Source organism: Ceratotherium simum, chromosome 1, assembly GCF_057802395.1.
Source record: "Ceratotherium simum simum isolate JZ-2026a chromosome 1, ASM5780239v1, whole genome shotgun sequence".
Taxonomy (NCBI): domain Eukaryota; kingdom Metazoa; phylum Chordata; class Mammalia; order Perissodactyla; family Rhinocerotidae; genus Ceratotherium; species Ceratotherium simum.
The window spans coordinates 76239760-76263033 of NC_141900.1; the positions used below are offsets into that span (position 1 = coordinate 76239760).

At 37.2% G+C, this 23274-nt stretch overlaps 1 protein-coding gene across 2 annotated transcripts in view; it reads right to left on the minus strand.

The window, feature by feature from the left end:
* Window positions 1-23274, minus strand: part of CTTNBP2 (cortactin binding protein 2) — a 150962-nt gene that overhangs the window by 83897 nt on the left and 43791 nt on the right. For both annotated transcript variants that reach the window (XM_004418768.3, XM_087429980.1), the window contains exon 3: window positions 1766-1990. In XM_004418768.3, coding sequence (XP_004418825.2) covers window positions 1766-1990 — 225 coding nt within the window. The remainder of the gene's footprint in view (window positions 1-1765; window positions 1991-23274) is intronic.

Below are 23274 nucleotides of genomic sequence, written 5' to 3' on the forward strand. Positions count from 1 at the left end.
GAGCCACTCTTCACTGAGACGACACAGCCAATGAATATGGCCATAAAGGACTCCTGTATTCCCGTTATACGTGGGAGACAGATCACTGGCTCATTTCATATTAGCCTCTCAGGACCCATAGGACAGAAACAATTTCCTTTCACTCCCAGCCAGGTTGGAAATGACCCAGTCATTCAGACACAAACAGGATGTAAGTTGATTTAAAAAAAAAAAAAAAATTCAGCTAGATAATAAAATCTTTGATTCAACTTGAAATCAGTATCTTTTTTTCTCCTATAAGAGAAATGATAAAATGCAAAACTGAAGTAAAATTTAGGAAAGCATGCACTTTTTATATATGAAATGAACATAAAATATTTTCTTGATTTTTGATAACACAGCATAAAACCCAGCAGAAATATTTTATTATGAAATAGCTCATTTGACACATTAAGAACATAATTGAAATGTCTCAGCCAAGAAATACAAATGAGCTTCAGTGACATCAGCTAAAATACACTGGCTCTTGCTTATGCGGTTCGTGGGGATTTTTGAAAATCTCCAGAGACCTCAGTGGTTGTCTGCAGGCCCTTGTAGAGGGTTTGCAAAGTCCAGAGTAAAATTATTTGATTCTGTCTCACATCCACGGAAAGCCTTCTATTCTTCTCCACTATTTCACTCAGTGCTTTAGTTTTGGATCATATGACATACTGAGGAAAAGGTTTGCTTTTATTCAACACCTATACCAGAACATTGGCATACATATATTAATGCAAAGATATAATTACAGGGAAAGAACACACACATTAAATGAGACTATCATAAATATTTATAGTATAGTGCATTCAGGTTAATTGTCAACCAGGTGTTAAATGTGAGCTATGACGAATTCTCTGAAAAGGACAAATAGAAGAAACACTTTAATTTATGCTTTAATAATGGATGGAAAAACATATTGCTTTTAATTCTAATCATGGCAGACATCATTAGCTTCTCTGACTTCCTCACTCTCTTTTCTAATAAAGGGAATCAGTAGTCTCGGCAGCATATTGGAAGGACAAAATATAAACTTCTATCTCCTTATGGCTGATCACAGTTTTTATCACTTAGGCCTCTTTGAAGCATGTACTCATGTGTAATAAATATGTGTGTGCGTTGGTGGGGAGGTGAGGAGGGGGAGGAGGTTGGTTTAAATGAAACACATGTGAGCAGGAGCCTGGAGGTCTGCAGCAGACATAGCCATCAGACCCCAGAGGCGAGTTTGAGACTAACCAGCACTTCAAGATGACACGTTGTGAGATTGCATATACCATACAAACTTTCATTCTATTCTCCTCATGCTGGTTTCATTTTCCAAAGAAATAATAAAATTATTTCTAATTGCAAAGAAATATTTGAGACAGAAGCTGGATAAAATAAGTTTGGGATGCCACCATATGATTAGAATCCTGTTTGCATTACTGGATCACCCACCTAGCAATTAAGCATGTATTATGGCACTAGAAAAGGCAAGTCCAAAAACAAAAATCCATATTTTAAAGAAAGCATCAAAGTAACCATTATGGGAAACATAACTTCTTTGTCATACTTCTTTTATGGTTTAGTGTTATTTTTATTTTGAGTTACATTTGAAGAGGGCCACCAGAATCTGTCAGCATTTTGCATTTTTAAGTACTTAATCCCAACCCTTCTTGAAAATACAATATTTAAGAACAAACAACAACCTCAGAGATGGTTTCTTCATCCTATACTGTGTCATGGGGAAAATGTTTGAAAGTCTCAATACCTTCTTTTGTCTGCTCTCAGCAGCAGCCAGCTGTGTGGACATCCTTTCTTGCATTTTTCTGCAGTGGGCCATGACTGCCTCAAGGATGGAGAGGGGGTTGGTACAGACTGGCTTCTTCTCTTTATCGCCGGCACCTGCTTCATAGTCTCTCTGCAGTGCCAAGAACGGGTCGTTTAAATTAAATCTCCCATACCGTTCCTGAATAAATACCTCCTTCCTGCGAGCCTAGGACAAAATCAGAGGAATGTATTGAAGAAAGAAATGAAAATATACAGAAAGATATTTATAAGAAGATTTTGTGATTACTTTTCCAAATGGTATTCACAACTGTGGTGAGTAATGGCTTACTAGGATATCAGGGGGTGAGTGAGAGGTGAGGGAATGTGCCCCCAAGCCCCGACTAGCCTAGCATGCCAGTCTACTTTCAAATTTTCTTCCTTTAAGACTATTGTCTTTTAAATTACAAATGATGCAAATATAGTTTCTTCCCATGATGCCCACTCCTCCAAGGATCTGAATTTTAGGTGCAATCTTTTCTAATTTTAAGTAAAATTAGAAATATCAACAATTAAAATAACTTTTAGCAAAAGTTCTAAAATAAAAAAAATTATCTCTATGCTGATAGAACATTTCACACAACACTTATCAAATTAAGTAGTAAAATATAAATTTCTTACAAGTTTTTTTTTAATAGCCAGAAAGAATTTATAAGGATATTTGCTAAAGAAGAAAATACTTCATGAAATTTATGTCAAAAAGCACACATTCACATTTTGTGAAGTTTGACCAACTACAGAAAACCTGCAGAAAATTTAAGATGCAAATATCTCCTCATTGTTGAAGGGCATTAAAATGTGGTTCACAGAATCCCAGGCAAGAATGTAACCTCGTTTTACTCTAAATGTCAGTCCATTAGCATTGAAGTTAATTTCACATCCACATGGCACTAAATGTAATTTTCTATAATTAGCCTATAACAGTCTGCATAAAATGGAAAACAGCAGTAGAAATATATTGAAAACTAGCAACATTTTCCTAACCCAGGTTATTTGGAATAGCCACTAGAAAAAAATTATTCTATGTCACTGCCAGTGGAAAAACTAAATTACTTTATAATAAATCAAGCTTAAGTGTCCAAAACGTTAAACATGTTGTTTTCTAACGAAATATTACATACATTTCCTCACTTTAAAAGTAACTGCATTGAACAACTAAACTTTTCTATTTTTAGATCACTGTCAGCAAGCCAACAACTAAATGAACACAAGTGCAAATGACAAATGGAATAATCTAATATCTCTTTTCCCATTACCAAATTAGATTAAGAAATACAATTTACAAAAAGTCCAATTTCACCACTAAATTTAAACTAGTTTTCAGAGGATCATTTTAAACTTAAAAGTCAACATGGTTTATGAGTCAAAAAGCATTTGATATTTTTAAATTCTTCAAATTCAATTATGTAATCAATACACTGAATAAGTATCACTTCAGAGATGCAATTTCAAAAACAATTTCATTTTGTCCTTCACTTTTCTCTTGATTTTTATTCAATGTAGTAGTTCATCCTCCACACCCGGATGAAAACTTGGGATAGCCTCGTGGTTTTTCCAATCACTTTTATCTAATACAAGTCCTATAGTCACTTTAGACATAAAACAATCTCAATTTGGTTATTAGAATATCCAGCTTCAGTGGTATGACAGCTTCCCTTGCCCAGCTAGGATCTGCTGCAGGTTAACATGCAACACCGGGGAAGGGAGTGTTTATGATAGCCTCTCTCCTTTTATCCAAACCTCTTCCTCTTTCTAAGCTGTTTCACTCCTCTCTGGGTTGGAAGGGACTGGAGGTAGATGATGAAGATGGAGGTGAGAGGAGCAGAAATGTTCTACCTGACCGGCTCAGTCGGTAGGCTAGCCTTACCAACTGAGTGTGGCAATTACCTAAGGCCTACTCTTTTCCCCTGAAATGCTTGGTGACTTTAGAGGGCCACCCCCTTTCCCACTGCTGGGGACCCTTCGTCTACAGTTTCCTTAATGTAGGTCATAAATTTAGGACAGACTACATAATCTGTGGGGCCCAGTGCAAAATGAAAACATGGGGCTCTTTGTTCAAAAATTATGAAGAATTTCAAGATGACAATAGCACACCATTTAACCAGCACAGGGCCCTTCTAATTGCATGCTCCTTTGCAACTGTGCAAGCTGCACACTCATGAAGCTAGCCTTGCATATATCCCTCATGTGGCTCTAGAATGCATTTTTTTGTCAGCTGAGGTCCCATGTTTTCCAGACTCTATTGAACGGGATATGAATCAATTTCAATTGCACTCTTTGATGCCCATGGCACAACCTAGTCTATAGGGAACACTCATGAATCTTCACCTAAACAAAAGCTGGGAGTGCAAGATGACCACGCAACCACCTTTCTATCATTTCCACAGCATGTCTGCTTTTTCAGCCCCACCTCCACTCAGCCCACCGAGATCTGCAGGAGAAATTTATTAAAGTCATTAAATAGTTTGCTTAAAGCCCTTTTCTCTTGACTTGAGATGAAGGGAAAAACCAACGGGACGGGGCAGGACTCAGCACAATTCTCTCCAGAGAAATGCTCTCTGATAAAAATCTTTCTTTTTAATCTCCAACATCTAAATTTTTTTATACCCTCAACGTGAGTAATGAGTTTAAAAGTCAAAACTGGATTTCCAAATTTCTTCTGAAAATTTTCCATCTTGGTCCTCATTTTAGTATCCAATATTTATCATTATGGGTCCCCTGCCGAAACCGACATTTTAACAACCAATTTTAATTACCTGATGTCTACACACTCATTCAACATATTTTATTACGTACAATACTTGTAACACTAACTCAAGCCATTTCTTAACCACACAAGTTATTCTTAAATCAGAGTGAACTTTTGATAAATGGGTTAAAATTAAGCTTTTACATAATGTACGAGGTAAATAGCCAGCCCTGGTGGTCTAGTGGTTAAGATTTGAGCTCTCACTGTCTCAGCCCGGGTTCATTTCCCAGTCACAGAATCACACCACCCATCTGTCGGTTGTCATACTGTGGCAGCTGCATGTTGCCGTGATGCTGAAAGCTATGCCACTGGTATTTCAAATACCAGCAAGTCACCCATGGTGGACAGGCTTCAGCAGAGTCTTCCAAACTAAGACAGACTAGGAAGAAGGACCTGGCCACCCATTTCCAAAAAAACTGGCCATGAAAACCCTGTGAATACCAGCAGAGGATTGTCTGATACAGCACCGGAAGGTAAGAGGATGGCACAAAAAGATTGGGCAGGGTTTCGCTCTGATGGACACAAGGTTGCTAGGAGTTGGAAACAACTCAATGGCACTAACAACAACAAAAAAGAGATCAATACATATATCATGGACCTGTTTCCTGTTTAAACAGATTTTATGGTCTGAAAATATTTAGTATATTTTTTACTAGTATGAAACAGTTTTGTGTGTATTTGTTGTTGTATTTGGTTTTGTTTTAAAATTACTAGCTTTAACTGATAGTCACACTGCAACATTCTTAAATGCAGGCAAATTTTTTTCTGCCAAAAACGTTGTATAACTATATGTGTACAGGATCATAAACATAAAACTGCCAATTGATTTGCTTTGCAAATATAAACTGACACTTAACCTTTATGATGAAGTGCAAGATACATACATTAGATTCTTTTAAAGGTAGAAGTAGTGGTTCTGTATTTGCTGCTAACAAGCTATGCAACTATGTCCCTAATATCTTTCCTTTTCAGAACAAGAGAAATGAAGCAGCCTCATTTGTTCTCTAAGACACCTTGAGTGTAGACAACAAATCTGATTTCGTTTTTTTTTTTTTAAAGTTCCTAAAAGTATGGAAACCTCAGGTAAAATGAATGTGAAAGACCACATGCATTCCATTAATGTTAAACTGACCCTGAACCCATATTTATTGTTTTTAAAGATGCCAGGTAATAATTTTATTCTATAGCCATACAGGAATTTGTTTATATATGTTATATATATCCCACATGCTTTTATATATCCTTGTCATAGTTATAAGACAGGGTTTCTAGAAATAAATAATTCTAAGACTTAAAATGTGTTTTTTAGTCTACAGCTTTCTATCAGGCTTATAAGAACACAGGTGCCCATCTTGATTCCATGGTTAAAAGTTGCAAATTAAATAAGAATATGACATGAAGAAAAGATGCTACAAAATTAACTCTTAGTGCATTCACAACACGGGATATGACAAATTATCCACTAATAACTGATTTTTTACTATTTTTATATATTTAGTATTAGAATAAAATATATCCATTTTCTTTCCTTGATTCTTACTAGGGAGCAATAGAAAATTATCTTCGTACATCAACATATTCTATGCCAAGTGAGTTTTCCCGGTTGGAGGAAGAGAGAACATAAGTAGATCCAATTATCCACCTGGGAACTTTTGGTGACTTGGAAATTTCAAGATCCAACAACCAGGCTCCCCACTAGGAAACTGCCGGCAGAGGTCAGGTAGCCAACAGCAACGTGTATATTTGATATGGTATATATCAAAGAGATGCTCTAACAAAGGGCATTCAAGTTTTTAAAAAATTACAACACTTCATCAAATAAAATAGAACTGGCAGGCCTTGTTTGGCCAGCAGGACACCTATTTTGTAATCTCTGAATTATGGGAAGAGTTCAGTCACTCTGAGTCTAGTTGGGCTGTGTCTTCTCCTAAACATTTTGCTTTGAGCTCCCTTCAAGTAGGGGCACTTTCATTCAGCTGACATTCTTCCAGCCCACAACAGGGTACACAATGGGTGCATAATGCATACTTGTCGAATGGATAAATGTAGCATCTAACAGACTTAGGAAAATGGAACATATAACCCAAAGCCACCTGAGGAAAAATCTCAGACCATGTCTGCCTGTTGGAGGAAGTAGTTTCTTCATCCTGGGAGAATCTTACCAGGAACCTGGAGAAGAAGTTAGGCAAATGTCCGAGTCCTCTATGCAGAACTAATTCCCAAGAAAATGATGACCAAGGATCACTTTACCCACTGCCCAAGGCAGAACTAGGGGATCCCAAGAAGGACTCAATTAATTCTCCAATCTAAAGCCAGGTGAGAGCAGTTTCAGGAGGACCCCCCCAGGGATGGCAGCTGGTTTTCCATGGTCCATGATTCTTTACACTAATTACATCCCAAACCTGGACTGTATATAATAGAGGCACTCTGTTGACCACAAAGTTGTCAGAATAGCCTTTCTAAAACGGAAACTCTCTCAGTCACTTCTCTGCTTAAAGCCCTTCACACTCCCATATTCACTCTTCTCCCCCATGCCTTTGTCTGTGTGATGCTTGCTGCTTGGGACAGTCTCCCCTTCTTCCCCAGGTAACTCCCCACTGAACACCAACCCTCAGTGCCACCTCCCCTTCTTTTGCTTTTCTCAAACGGTTCAGAGTTTAGCTTAATTTGGATTCAGGGAAGCACCTAGAATATCCAAGCCACTTGAAAGCCCTTAATTTTACCCAGGTTTCAACTATTAATGTTTATTCCTTTTAACATTCTTTTTAAAAGTTTACCTTTCTTAGGACATCTTACTTTGTAACAGAATGGTTTATTTTTAAGGTACCACATTACTTTAGTAAGGGCAATCAACAATACATATAAGTATTAATATTTAAGGAGACTAGGGTACAAAAAATGACTGGAAATGTTTATCATACTGGGTTTGAAGAGGACTTGCCCTAAAAAAAGGGAAGAGTTGAATGTGCAGATAACTTCTTGGTTTACACATCAGAATTACTTGAGAATGAAATGCATTTCAGGGAAATGAGTCATTATGAAGACACAGACTAACTATAATTATGAAAACAGACTCTTAAAGGAACTCTTAAACCTATCTACATTGATAAATAAAAATATAATTTCATCAGAATCTGAAGTTTTATAGAATCTTGTTGAGACAGTCACAAGGAAGAAATAAAAACATGGCCATTATTAGTGAGGATCTGACAGATATCGAGTTCCTACTCTTGACTTTCACTGTTCTATAAGATCAACTGAACTAAGTTGGACCTGATTAGTAATAATAAAAGAAAAAATACTTTAGATATTCAACTTTTCCTACAGCAGGTAATCCTCTTAGGAAAAAAACCTAAAACTTGCATTGTGGGTCGCAATTAAAACATACCATTAATTAATTTTAAAACATATTGGTAAACTTATAGCTAAAATTATTTTATCTTATGAAAAGCTGTAATGATTTTATAACATTTTTAAAAATACTAATAAAAGATAACATTTGAGAGATTACTATCGCTATAAGTAATAAGGTGTTTTAGATTCATTTTCTCCTAAAAATAAATCCAGGAGACAGCCATTATTTTAATTCACATTTTATAGACAAGCCAACTGAGGCTTAGAAAGATGAACTTATTCTCCCAAGGCCACTTCCACAGGAGCTGGTATTCAACCCAGGCAGTCTTACTCCAAAGCTTACACTTTCAAGCACTAAAAGGTTTTTGGAACATTAGAAAATGCTTCAAAATTAAGTATTGTTTACAACACTATTTAAACCAGTACAAAGAAAGAAAGTTTAAAAGAAAGACAAAAATATGATTTAATTTTCTCAAGAAGAGTTGTCTAAGGCTTTACATGTACTTTCATTGTTACTGACCATATGCTAATATAATCTAATCAAACTTCAGTTTTTTTCCCCAAGATTCTTCAGAGAATATCATTTAAGCGCAAAACTCAATTCAAAAAGAAAAATGGTTTCTAACTATGCTTTTCCCAAAAAGCATATTATCAAAAAGCACTGATTACCTAAAAATTTAAAAAAAAATAGCATTAGTATGGATCTAATTGCAAGATTGAAGAATTCTGTCCTCAGCTCTAGCCTACTCAACACAGCTGCCACTATCTTGGGTGCCAATAATACAAAACCACAGGAGATGGTTGAAATGACGAGCCCAATGTGACAAGATGGACTTTCACAGGAATAAGTATTAGTCAGCTCTTGAGTACAAACACAGAAGCAAGTACGAAAAACACTTAGGGGTTGCTTTCAACACTACATGCAAAGAGTGAACAATGAAATGCAAACTGCCCACACACACCTCAAACCAGCAACTCTACCCAAGTCTTCACTAGTTAATAGAAAAGAGATAGCAGAAGTAGACAATCCCTGGACTACTGGGCTCATTTCTGGGTGAAATATTTAAAGAATGATCAATAGAAAAAGGACCTGAAGATGGCCCTGAATAGAAAGAGTAGAAGGAAGCAGGGATGCTAAAAAGAGAAGACAGAGCAGCATGACAGCACTATTTTAATATCTGAAGGCATCTCACGTTTAAAGAGGTGCTTGACTATTTACATGACTCCCAAGGAAGAGAATTATGGCCATTATGATAAAGAATTTTTAACGGTCAAAGTTGTTCCAAAGATACAATAGGCTGTATTGGATTGGAGTGTAATTTCTGTCTCTGGCTGCGTTTCACACATAGGCTGAAAAAACATGTGTTAGAAACGGAGTGCAGGGGTCTCAAAAATCAGGAAGGTCTTGGGCTTCTAAACTGTTACACTTCGCTCAAACCCTGAAATACCATGAATCAAAATTAAGAGGGATGGAAAATACATAGAGATTTTTCCAAACAGCCAACATAAAAAGTTAGTTTATATATCCAGCTCTAGATAAATGTTTACGTTGGCTCTAAGAATGGTTAAGATCTGGTGCTCTCACCACCGCGACCTGGGTTCGTTTTCTGGTCAGGGAACCACACCACTCATCTGTTGCCATGTTGTCATACAGTAGTGGCTGCGTGTTCCTGTGATGCTGAAAGCTATGCCACCGGTATTTCAAATACCAGCAGGGCCACCCATGGTGGACAGGTTTCAGCAGAGCTTCCAGACTAAGACAGACCAGGAAGAAGGACCTGGCCACCCACTCCCTCAAAAATTGGCCGTGAAAACCCTATGAATAGCAGTAGAGCCTTGTCTGATACAGTGCCGGAAGGTGAGAGGATGGCGCAAAAAGATGGGGCAGGGTTCTGCTCTGCTGCACCCAGGGTTATTAGGAGTCGGAAGCGACTAATAATAAAAACTCAGCTTTAAATCTCTGTCTTAACGGTAAGGAGTTCAAGTAGACCAAGATTAAATAAAACTAAAATTAAGAGCTCTTCTAAGAAGAAAGGGGAAAAATAAATCCTCCTTGTAAATTGTAAATAAAAAAGGAATGGAAGGCCAGAGATAAGCTGTGGTCCTCAGAGCTCATTCTCACTCGAAGAGGGGTGGAGTGGAGTATAGGAGTGAGTTTCATTCATACACACTACATACACACACGAAGTAAGTGAGTGGACTGAAGAGAGTGGACTAGCAATGTAAAAGTTACACAGTCCTTCAGAAAAGGATAGTCACTTCCCTTCAATGATCACAAAGGCTTAGAAATTCACTAGCTAGGGGCAAAATATAACTTAATGATGAATTAAACGCCAAAAAGTCTGAAAACCTTTCAGACACTGCTTATATGGGTACAGACATCCATGGGACACAGAAATGAAGGCATGTCATGGCGTCACATGACCTGTGAGTGACACTGCCGCAGCATATCAAAGAAGGGGCAAGGTTTCCCTGCTCACTCCCCTCCCACCTTCGTACCCATCCTTTCTGCCACCTACAACATCCTACCTGCTCATGGACATAATAATCTGGATGTGCAGAAATTGTCATGCCAGGAGTATACATAATGCATATAATGCATCATATATCAAGACTGACTTAGATTTATTTGGTTTCTGAGGCTAAAATCTGGAAGTCATAATTCAATAAACCACTAATTTTCTCTCAGAAATATAAACCATTCTAACAGAAGCCATGAAATGGCCTGATTTCACAGCAGTCAGAGCCAGAAGTAATCTCCCAACCTTTTATTTTGACCTTGTGTGCCACTTACCACCTTGCACATATCCATCAGTGCTCATCTCAGGCAGATATGTGTCCCATGCTCATCTTTAAAAATAAGATTACCTTTATTCCCTAACTAGGTCAAGAATGGCACACAGTCCCACACTGTTCTGCTCTCTTGATCAGAGTAGGTATTATTAAATCATCAGCACACGTTAAGCTGATTCCAGGAATGGCCTCACAATTTGTCTTAACACACCTTTTCAGACAGCCACCACCCATCAATCAGAACTGGAACACAGATGAACCTACCTGCCCTCTCTGCCCTGGGCATTTAAATGCTATGATTAGCTATATCTTTACCTCTACTAGACAGTTAAAACCATGCCTTTTACATCTCTGTAACTTAAAGAGCTACTAGCAGAATAGCTCACACATACCAGTTACCTATTTAAGGTTGGTAGAAGTAATGGTTCCTATTACTGGGATTAGTCACTCTCTATGACTATTAATTATAAATGAACTTTTCATATCAAAAAATAAAAGAGTAATTTAAAATTTCACAAAAGAGGCACTATTACTCAACATTAATAAAAAACTAAATAAGTGTCTTTACCCAAATCTATAAGCATATTTGAACTATTTTATATTTTTATTTAAAATAACACAAGTTCACCTAACTCGGGAAAATATTGATAAAAGAAAAAAAATCCAGAACCATCCCAAATTCAATCATCAGAAGGTAGTCATTACTAAGTTTGCCTTGTACTCTACAAATTAATTTTTCCAAGCATGTATTAAAAATAGTTGTCAAGGACTTAAGGGAATGTATTTTAAGTAGCCTTTCCCATTTAATTTGCTAAGTATTTCCCATTTCAATAATCTATATCAACATTTTTTTATTGATGTTTTAATAGTTTATAACATTGTGAAATTTTGGGTTGTACATTTTTGTTTGTCCATCACCATATATATGCCTCCCTTCACCCCTTGTGCCACCCCCTACCCCCATTGCCCCTGGCAACCACAATACAGTTTTCTCTGTCCATGTGTTGGTTTATATTCCACATATGAGTGAGATCATACAGTGTTTGTCTTTCTCTTTCTGGCTTATTTCACTTAACATAATACTATCCAGGCCCATCCATGTTGTTGCAAATGGGACAATTTTGTCTTTTTTTATGGCTGAGTAGTATTCCATTGTGTATATATACCACATCTTCTGGATCCAATCATCAGTCAAGGGACACAGGTTGCTTCCACTTCTTGGCTATAGTGAATAATGCTGCAATGAACATAGGGGTGCATAAGCCTCTTTGGATTGTTGATTTCAGGTTTGTTGGATAGATTCCTAGTAATGGGATACCTGGATCATAGGGTATTTCTGTTTTTAATTCTTTGAGGAATCTCCATACCGTTTTTCATAGAGGCTGTACCAGTTTGCATTCACACCAGCTGTGTATGAGGGTTCCTGTTTCTCTACATCCTCTCCAACATTTGTTGTTTTTTGTCTTGGTGATTATAGCCATTCTAACGGGCATGAGGTGATATCTTAGTGTTGTTTTGATTTGCATTTCCCTGATGATTAGTGATGTTGAGCATCTTTTCATGTGCCTATTGGCCATCTGTATAGCTTCTTTGGAGAAGTGTCTGTTCACTTCCTCTGCCCATTTTTTGATCGGGTTGTTTGTTTTTTTGTTGTTCAGTTGTGTGAGTTCTTTATATACTATGGAGATTAACCCCTTGTCAGATATATGTTCTGCAAATATTTTCTCCCAGCTGGTGGGTTGTCGGTTCATCTTGATTCTGGTTTCGTTTGTCTTGTAGAAGCTCTTTAATCTGATAAAGTCCCACTTGCTTATTTTTTCTTTAGTTTCCCTAGTCTGGGTAGGCATGTCATCCGAAAAGAATCCTGTATGACCAATGTCAAATAGTGTGTTGCCTATATTTTCTTCTATGAGTTTTATAGTTTCAGGTCTCACCCTCAGGTCTTTGATCCATTTTGAGTTAATTTTTGTGAATGGCAATAGCAGATGGTCCACTTTCATTCTTTTGCATGTGGCTGTCCAGTTTTCCCAACACCATTTATTGAAGAGACTTTCCTTTCTCCATTGTATGTTCTTAGCTCCTTTGTTGAAAATTAGCTGTCCGTATATGTGTGGTTTTATCTCTGGGCTTTCAATTCTGTTCCATTGATCTGTGTGTCTGTTTTTGTACCAGTACCATGCTGTTTTGATTACTATTGCTTTGTAGTATGTTTTGAAGTCAGGGATTGTGATGCCTCCAGCTTTGTTCTTTTTTCTTAGGATTGCTTTAGCTATTCGGGGTCTTTTGTTGCCCTATATGAATTTTATATTCTTTTTTCTATTTCTGTGAAGAATGTCATTGGGATTCTGATTGCGATTGCATTGAATCTGTAGATTGCTTTAGGTAATATAGACATTTTAACTATGTTAATTCTTCCAATCCATGTGCATGGGATGTCTTTCCATTTCTTTATGTCATCATCAATTTCCTTCAATAATGTCTTGTAATTTTCATTGCATAGGTCTTTCACCTCCTTGGTAAGATTTATTTCTAGGTATTTTATTCTTTTTGATGCAATTGTAAATGGTATTAGCTTTTTGAGCTCTCTGTTAGTTTGTTATTAGCATACAGAAATGCAACTGATTTTTGTAGGTTGTTTTTGTACCCTGCGACTTTGCTGTAGTTGTTGATTATTTCTAATAGTTTTCCAATGGATTCTTTAGGGTTTTCTATATATAAAATTATGTCATCTGCAAATACTCAGTTTCAATTCTTCGTTGCCTATTTGGATTCCTTTTATTGTTTTTTCTTGCCCAATTGCTCTGGCCAAAACCTCCAGTACTATGTTGAATAGGAGTGGTGAGTGTGGGCAGCCCTGCCTCGTTCCTATTCTCAGAGGAATGGCTTTCAGTCTTTCCCCATTGAGTATGATGTTGGCTGTGGGTTTGTCATAAATAGCCTTTATTATGTAGAGGTACTTTCCTTCTATACCCATTTTGTTGAGAGTTGTTATCATAAATGGGTGTTGTATCTTGTCAAATGCCTTCTCTGCGTCTATTGAGATGACCATGTGATTTTTATTCTTTGTTTTGTTGATGTGGTGTATCACACTGATTGATTTGCGGATGTTGAACCATCCCTGTGTCCCTGGTATAAATAACACTTGATCGTGGTGTATGATCTTTTTAATGTATTGCTGTATTCGGTTTGCCAATATTTTGTTGAGGATTTTTGCATCTATGTTCATCAGCGATATTGTCCTGTAATTTTCCTTCTTTGTATTGTCTTTGTCTGGCTTTGGTATCAGGGTGATGTTGGCCTCGTAGAATGAGCTAGAAGTGTTCCATCTTCCTCTATTATTTGGAATAGTTTGAGAAGGAAGGGTATTAAATCTCCTTTGAATGTTTGGTAAAATTCACCAGAGAAGCCACCTGGTCCTGCACTTTTATTTTTTGGGAAGTTTTTGATTACTATTTCAATCTCTTTACTTGTGATTGGTCTATTCAGATTCTCCATTTCTTCTTGGTTCAGTTACGGAAGGTTGTATGAGTCTAAGAATTTATCCACTTCTTCTATATTGTCCAATTTGTTGGCATATAATTTCTCATAGTATTCTTTTATAATCCTTTGTATTTCTGTGGTATCCATCGTAATTTCTCCTCTTTCCTTTCTAATTTTATTTACTTGAGCCTTTTCTCTTTTTTTCTTAGTAAGTCTTGCTAAGGGTTTGTCAATTTTGTTTATCTTCTCAAAGAACCAACTCTGCTTCATTAATCCTTTCTACTGTGTTTTTTGTCTCAATTTCATTTATTTCTGCTCTGTTTATTATTTCTCTCCTTCTGCTGACTTTGGGCTTTGTTTGTTGTTCTTTTTCTAGTTCTGTTAGGTGTAATTTAAGGTTGCTTATTTGGGCTTTTTCTTGTTTGTTAAGGTGGGCTTGTATCGCTATGAGTTTCCCTCTCAGGACCACTTTTGCTGCATCCCATATGATTTGGTATGGCATATTTTCATTTTTGTCTGTTTCCAGATGTTTTTTGATTTCTCCTTTAATTTCATCAATGATCCACTGGTTGTTCAGTAGCATGTTGTTTAATCTCCACATTTTTGTCACTTTCCCAGGTTTTTTTTCGTGGTTGATTTCCAGTTTCATAGCATTATGGTCTGAAAAGATGCTTGTTATGATTTCAATCTTCTTAAATTTATTGAGGCTTGCTTTGTTTCCCAACATATGGTCTATCCTTGAGAATGTTCCATGCGGGCTTGAGAAGAATGTGTAGTCAGCTGTTTTTGGATGGAGTGCTCTGTATATGTCTACTAGGTCCATCTTGTCCAGTTTTTCATTTAAGTCCACTGTTTCTGTATTGACTTTTTGTCTGGATGAGCCATTGATGTAAGGGGGGTATTAAGATCCCCTAGTATTATTGTGTTGTTTTTAATGTCTCCTTTTAGGTTTGTTAATAGTTGCTTTATGTACTTTGGTGCTCCTATGTTGGGTGCATATATATTTATAATTGATATATCTTCTTGGTGGAGTGTCCCTTTTATCATTATATATTTCCCTTCTTTGTCTCTCTTAACCTGTTTTATCTTGAAGTCTACTTTGTCTGATATGAGTATGGCAACACCTGCTTTCTTTTGTTTGCCATTAGCTTGGAGTATTGTCTTCCATCCTTTCACTCTGAGCCTGTGCTTGTCTTTAGAGCTGAGATGTGTTTCCTGGAGGCAGCATATTGTTGGGTCTTGCCTTTTAATCCATCCTGCCACTCTGTATCTTTTGATTGGAGAGTTCAATCCATTTACATTTAGGGTAGTTATTGATATATGAGGGCTTAATGTTGCTGTTTTGTCATTTATTTTCTGGTTCTTTTGCATTTCCTTTGTTTATTCTCCCATTTGTTTCAGATTGCCCTTTCAGTTTGGTTGTTCTGTCTTATGACTCTTCTAGTTTTCTCTTTGTTTAACATATGTGATTTTGTTTTGGTTATTTGTTTAGTGGTTACCTTGAGGTTTGTATAAAAAATCTTGTGTATGAGCTGGTCCATTATCTGATGGCCTGTTATTTCCTTACACTAAGTTAATTCAATCTCTTTCCTCTTCCCCTTCTAAGTCATCTTGTTATACCTTATTCTATCTTGTGTTGTGGGTGTGTGTTTACAGTGATGAAGTTATCTTTATTTTTGGTGGCTTCCTTCCTTTGATCTTTGATTTTGGTATTTAAGTGGTTGCTAACCTATTCCAGTAAAAATCTACTATCTTTCTGATTTTGTCTACCTATTTTTCTCCTTGCTCCAAGCTTTGTGTTCCCTTTCTCTTCTTTTTTTCAGGCCTGAGGGCCTTCTTGAGTATTTCTCACAGTGGGGGTCTCGTGGCCATGAACTCCCTTAGCTTTTGTTTACCTGGGAAAGTTACTGTTTCTCCATCATATTTGAAGGATATTTTTGCTGGATAGAGTATTCTTGGCTGAAAGTTTTTGTCTTTCAGTATTTTGAATATATCATTCCAGTCTCTCCTAGCCTGTAAAGTTTCTGTTGAGAAATCTGCTGAGAGCCTGATGGGAGTTCTTTTGTACGTTATTTTTCGTTTTTGTCTAGCTGCCCTTAATATTGTTTCTTTGTCACTGACTTTAGCCAACCTTACCACCATACGTCGTGGAGTGGGCCTTTGCCTGTTAATGTATTTAGGTGACCTATTGGCTTCACTTAATGGTATTTCCTGCTCCTTCCCCAGATTTGGGAAGTTCTCAGCTATTATTTCCTTGAATAGGCTCTCTGTTCCTCTTTCCCTCTCTTCTCCCTCAGGAATACCTATAATTCTTATGTTACATTTCCTAATAGAGTCCGATATTTCTCGGAGACTTTCTTCATTTCTTTTTACTCTTAGTTCTCTCTCCTCTTCTATCTGGAGCATATCTGTATTCCTATCCTCTATAATGCTAATTCTTTCCTCCATTTTGTCAGCTCTGTTCTTTAAAGATTCCAGATTCTCCTTTATCTCCTCCATTGTGTTCTTCATCTCCATCAGTACCAATTGGTTTTTCTTTATGATTTCAATCTCTTTGGTGAAGAAACTCCTAATCTCATTGAATTGTTTGTCTGTGGTATCTCGTATTTCGCTGAGTTTCTTTATGATAGCTATTTTGAAATCTCTGTTGTTTAGGTTATGGATTTCTGTGTCTTCAGGGTTGGTGTCTGGGTGCTTGTCATTTTCCTTCTGGTCTGGTGATTTCGTGTACCTTTGCATTGTGGTTCCTGTATTTGCTTTGCTTTTCCTCATCCTGGAAATATCTGGTTGCAATTTCCACCCGTTGCCACCGTATGGGGGTTAAGAGCTGTGTAATATGAGCCCCCTGCGCTCTGCCCCAGCTGCTCACTGTGATTGGCCAGCTGCTTGGTCTGGTCTGGTCAGCTGAGCTGCAGTGTCCGCCATGCGGGGATAGGGGGGCTCTCTCTTTTGCCTGCTGGGTCCCTGGCATGGGGTGCTTCTTGCTCACCCCTCGTTATCTGCTCTCCTGGGATGTTGATGGTACCCCTGTAGCAGTTCTGAGTCCTCTGTGTGGGAGTCTCCCACCAGCTGAGAGAGCCCAAAGAGCTGTGGTTTCCCTGCAGAGGGCCGCCCTGCCCCCGTCTCTGGGAGCTGCGGGGACCGGGATCGCTGATCTGATAAGGAGGGAGAGGAGTTCTCCTTACTCTTCCCACTTCCTCCGGGGGCCCTGCACGTTCCACTCTCAGATGTGTGGCAGTGTGGATCTTTCCGATCTTCCTTTTCGCTGTCTAGGAGTCTGTTGCTGGTCTGTGACTGTTCCTTTTGTTGTATCTTATTGGAGGAAGAGATTACGGGAAAGCTCACTCTGCCATGATGCTGATGTCACCCACCTATACCAATATTTTTAATAGTATTCCATAAATGAATCCTAACAGTAAAAAATCTTATTGTTTATCATTTACTTTGTTCTCAATTGTTCTAACATATCTGTAGGTAAACATGTGAGAATGTTTATTTATTAAAGTAAATTCATAGAGGGAGTATTACTGGATTAAAGAATAAAAAGATTTTTAAGACTTTTGAAATACATTACCAAATTCCTCTTCAGAGAGAGTTTGCCAATTTATATTCCCACTAGCAGTTTTTTTGCATCTATAGTTATGAGAGATATCAGTCTATAATTTCCTTTTTTTTTTTTAATATCTTTGTCAGCTTGGGGATTAGAGTATTGCTAACCTCAAAAAAGAGTTGGGCCATGATGCCCTTTCCTGTATTTTCTGAAAAAGTTTGTGTATATCAGTATTATTTACTTTTTGAACGTTTGATAGAATTTACCAGTGAAACCATTTGGGCCTGGAGCTTTCTTTTGGGGAAGGTTTTGGATAATAAATTCAATTTTTAAAATAGATATAGGGCTACTTGGATATTTTTATTTCTTCTTGTATCAATTTTTTAAGTTGCATTTTTCAAGAAATTTGCCCATTTCATCTAGATTGTTGAAGTTTTATTCATTTATTATCATTATCATCTATAGGATCTATAGTGATAATCCCTTTTTCCATTCCTAATATTGGTGATTTGTATTATTTGTTCTTGCTCATCTTAGCTAGAAATATGTCAATTTTGTTATCTTTTCAATGAGCCAGCTTTCAGCTTCATTAATTTTCTCTATTGTCTGTTTTGTATTTCATTGATTGCTACTCTTTCACTATCATTTTTTTTCCTTCTACTTACTTTGCTCTCTTTGTAGTTTCTTAAAGTAGAACCTTAGTCATTGATTTTTAAGATCTTTCTCTTTCTTAATGTAAGCATTTTAAGCTCTAAATTTCCCTCTAAGCACTGTTTTAGCTGTATCAAATATTTTGATGTTGTACTTTTGCTGTCATCAGTTCAAATTATTTTCTAATTTCCTTGTGATTTTGTCTTTGACAAAGTATAGAGAAGATTTTTTTCCAAAAATTTCCAGATATTTGGAGTTTTCCTAAATAGGTTATTGTTACTGATTTCTCATTTAATTCTGTTGAGGTCACTGAACACATTCTACAAATGTCAATTAAGTGGCTGATAGTGTTATTCATATTTCTATGTTTCTAGTGAGTTTTCTATCAACTACTAGTTGTTCTATCAGCTACTGAGAGAGGTATTGAAATCTATGATTATCAAATTGTCTATTTTTCCCTTTAATCCTGTCAATTTTTGCTTCATGTATTTTGAAGCTGTTCCTAGTTACATAAACATTTATAATTATATCTTTCTGATGAATCGCCCCTTTGATCATATGAATTGTATTACCTCTATAATACTGAGTCTGTTTTTGAATCTTGTATTCTGTTTCCTTTATCTTTCTATTCATAATTTGCCAGTACAAATCTTTTAGTTTGTATTATTAAATGCTAGCAACCAATAGGATAAGCCTCCTTCACAATATTCTTTTCTAAAAATTTCTTTGCTATATTATAAGCTTATTCTTCTAGGTGAAATTTAAATTTATATTATCAACTTCTAAAAAAGGCCATTATAATTTTGATTGGAACTATGTATAAATTAGAGATGCATTTGAGGAAAGAGGACTTTTTCATAAAATTAAGTCTTCTCATTTGAAAAAAAAGTCTTTGTCTCCTTCTTAAAATTTCCTGTTATATCTTAAAAAAGTTTTATATTTTCACATCAATTACCATAAATTTGAGAATAAAAGAAATCTTTTTACATCTCTTTGGCAATATCCCCCCAACTTTCCTAATTATCTGCGTACATATTTCATCTTGATTAAAACTGCTAAGGCAATTAACTTTGCACACACTCAGCTTTGGCCCCTCTCTCAATGGGTAATTCTATCATGGTTCTGCTAAGTACTTTGATGCCCCAGACAAGGACAAGAACTAGTAATCAATTTCTTGCTCCTTTATACTTTTATACCATTATTTCCACACTTAATATCTTTATGCTTACTTCCAACTAGGTAAATCTTTAGGTCATTTATTTTTCAAGCAGTTTTTGGATGGGAATATTTTTGTGTCCTTGCCAATCTGAGAATGATTTCTATTCCCTTCCTACATGAACAACACCTTGTCTGGGTAAAAACATTCCTCAGTCGTATTCCTCACAACACTAGACATTATTTCATCACCTCCTGCATTCAGCAGTGCACAGGAGCAAGCAGAGGCCAGGTGGATTTTTCTCCCTTTCAAGTAAGCCTTCTGCTTTTCTACCTGATTAAATCGATTCTTTTTCAAACCTTAAAATTAATAAATAACCTGTAAGATTATTCCTTGTTTTGGCTGGTATTTTCCTGGCATACAGCCTTTTTAATCTTAAGATTCTGCTAAATCGTAGTTGCACCATCCATCCTTTGTTCTAATCTCTTTCAGGAACATCAGTTTTTCTCCCGGTGTGTCTCCATTCTCTATCTTCCATATACATGTATCTTTGTTTCTACTTTATTACTTTAATTCCATCCTCTGGGTTCTGAGAGATACTCTTGCTCATGAATTCAATTTTTTTAGACTGTTTATTTTTCACTCTGACTTCGCTTTAATTCTCCTAGTGCATTTTAAATTCTCATACCAACCATATTAAGTAGGTACTATTATCCTCACATTACAGATAAGAAAATGGAAGCACTGAGAGGGCAAGGGGCTTGTCCACGTTTGTATGGCTAAAATTGATGGGGCCCAAAAGTGGTGGAACCAGGACTCAAACAGCAATCTGTCTCCAAGATCCACGCCCTGTTCTATGGTTTCTTTCCCCAGCTTCGCAGCCAGTCCCCTTCATCACAATCTGCCTCACCAACCATTCAGTCTCACTTTAAAGCCTATGTTTCCTTGAATTTTAAGACACAAGGCAGATGCTATCTAAAAATTACTTTCTAAAATTTACTTGTATCTCATAATAATTTTGTCGGATATAGGTTGTTTCTTTGCATTTTAAGTGTTACCTTCCTTCTACGCTACGAAATTTTTCATAGGCCTTATGTTCTCTTTTTCTTTTTTCTGTTTACTCTATCTTTGGACCAGTAGGAGTCAACCCAGATCTGACGTTTATCCATAAGCAAAGCAGGTAGAATCTCCCCCACTATCTTTACTCTCCAGCTGGATGCCATTAAAATGCTTCTCTAACGTCCGGAGTCAGTGGGCACACTGATGCAAATTTACATCGCAGAGCTTCTTCCAGCTGAGAGGAGTGAGAGGAAGTCAGAGCCGCAGCCCCTGCGAGAGAAATGGGCTCCTGTTAGGTTTTTCCCCACCACCTTATGTGTTAAGGACAAGGAGTCTCTTTGGCTGTGCCTGCCCACTAGGTATGAGGACATGTCTGTGCCATCCTTTGTCCTGGCAGAATAGCAGGGAGCGGCCCTGATGCCTAGACAAGCTTTCTGGTTGTTGTAGCAACACTGCTTTCTGGTGCTTCTCCTTCTCAGTCATAGAAAGGATTTCAAGCAGCAACTCCCTCCCTATCCCACAGCCTGCCCTTGCCTCTCCAAATCCAAGAAGGTCCGAGTTGGCTGGCTCTTTTCAAGTTACAGTTCTACCTCTTGAGAGAGCATCACAGGGTCCCAGGAAGTGAGTCAGTTCTCATTTATCCCTCAGTCTGGTCATATGGACATTACATCTAGCAGATATTCCTTTATTTTTCAAGATAGGAGTAGTACAACAGTTGAGAGAGTAGGCTCAGAAATCACAACATGGATTTGAATATAGACTCTGCCATTCCAAGTAAACTTGGACTGCTTACTTTACTCCCCTGGGTCTTCGCTAGTTACGTGAGGATAATGGAGTCCCTAACCCAAGATTTTGTTGTTGTTGTTGTTTTGAAGGATTAATGAAATAATGCATGTAAGGCACTTAGTTGGGTGCCTGGACAATAGCAAACGTAATAATGGATAGCTATCATTTTAATAATGATGAAGCTCTTTCTAGCTTTTTGCATATTTTTATATCCTTTAGGTTATCTCATTATAGAAATGGCAAGTTGGGAGTCAGATGCCATTGCCCAAGTCGGCACGTTATTTAGAGCTCCCAGGAGAAGTTTATCAAGCATCTAGCATGCTGGGTGATTGTTTTCACGTGTGCGTCCACAGACACAGAACTATTCTGTCGCTTCTATTGCATCACAGTCCTTAAGGGAAAAGTCCTGTGCTCCTAATGGTTCATTATTCTAGAGCCCCTTCAGTGGATGTGGAACACCAAGCACTGGGGGTGCACTTATGAAATGCTGCACATTAAATAAAATAGAATTGACATGCCCGTGGACAGAAATGAAGCCATCATCATCCAACACTTGCAGAACACACATGAATGTACTCCACGGAGAGAGAAAATATAAATAATAAATTCTTTTGAGAGATTTTTTTAAAGGATTACAGAGCAAAAAGCAGACTCAGAACAAAATATAGCAGAATCCTATTTCAATAGCATTCTTTCATAAATGAAATCAGTTCTAATGTAAGTCAAATGATGTGTTCTGAAGCACCACATTTAGAGAAAAGAGATACTGCTATGCTATTAACTTGATAAGCTTTAACCTTATTATTTATTTTTTTTTTGTGAGGAAGACTAGCCCTGAGCTAACATCTGTTGCTAATCCTTCTCTTTTTGCTGAAGAAGATTGGCCCTGGGCTAACATCTGTGCCCATCTTCCTCTACTTTATATGGGATGTCGCCACAGCATGGCTTGACAGGTGGTGCTTCAGTCCATGCCCGGGATCCAAACCCGCGAACCCCAGGCTGCCAAAGTGGAACGTGAGAACTTAAGCGCTATGCCACTGGGCTGGCCCCGCTTTGCCCTTATTAATGGATGTGTTTTGCAGCTTTCAGGGTAAATTTAGATATCAACAGGTAAATATTCCAGTTGTAGCCCTAAAATAACAAATGTACACAAGCCATTCATTTGCTTAAGTTCTAAATCATATTCTTTAAGTTTTCTAAAGCCTCTCAATACTGAGTAAATTGGTAGAATTTTCCAACAAAATAAATAACCCCATCAAAAAACTTATCAGAGTTCGTGACATTGTAGTGAACTAGCAAAATAATAGCTCCTGGTAAAGAGATGACTTATAACTTATGTAAGAAAACATACTTCCAATGATTAAAAAGAGCAAAATTTTACCTAACCATTGATTTTAAAATAAGTGTTTGAAAAATAAGGCTCTTGTAGAGTGAGTCTGACATTGTCCAGAGAAGTAATTACCATTTCTGCTATCAAATATTCCTGCACCAAGCACACTGGCAGGGATTCTGCAGGTACCCCCTTCAGGTTTGCTGGACCAAATTCCCGTTCTGAAAATTCCCAAACAGGTTTTTCCTCCACTTGCATGGAAGATTATTTATTTACATCCTTATGACTGCACAGAAGCATTGTCTTATTTGGCTTTAATAATCTAGGACTTTTGACTCATAACCAAAAGAAAAAAATGACAACCCCAGCATTAAACATCTTGCCTAAAATGAACATATAAGCAGCTATCCAAACAAACAAGCAAGCCTCGAGAATGCAAGGTATCCCCCTTGAAATATTTCAATATTTTGGGAATAACGTAGTTCTCCAATATGATAATTCCGGAAATGCCTACTTATTTGTGACTCCAGAAAATAAATGTGGAA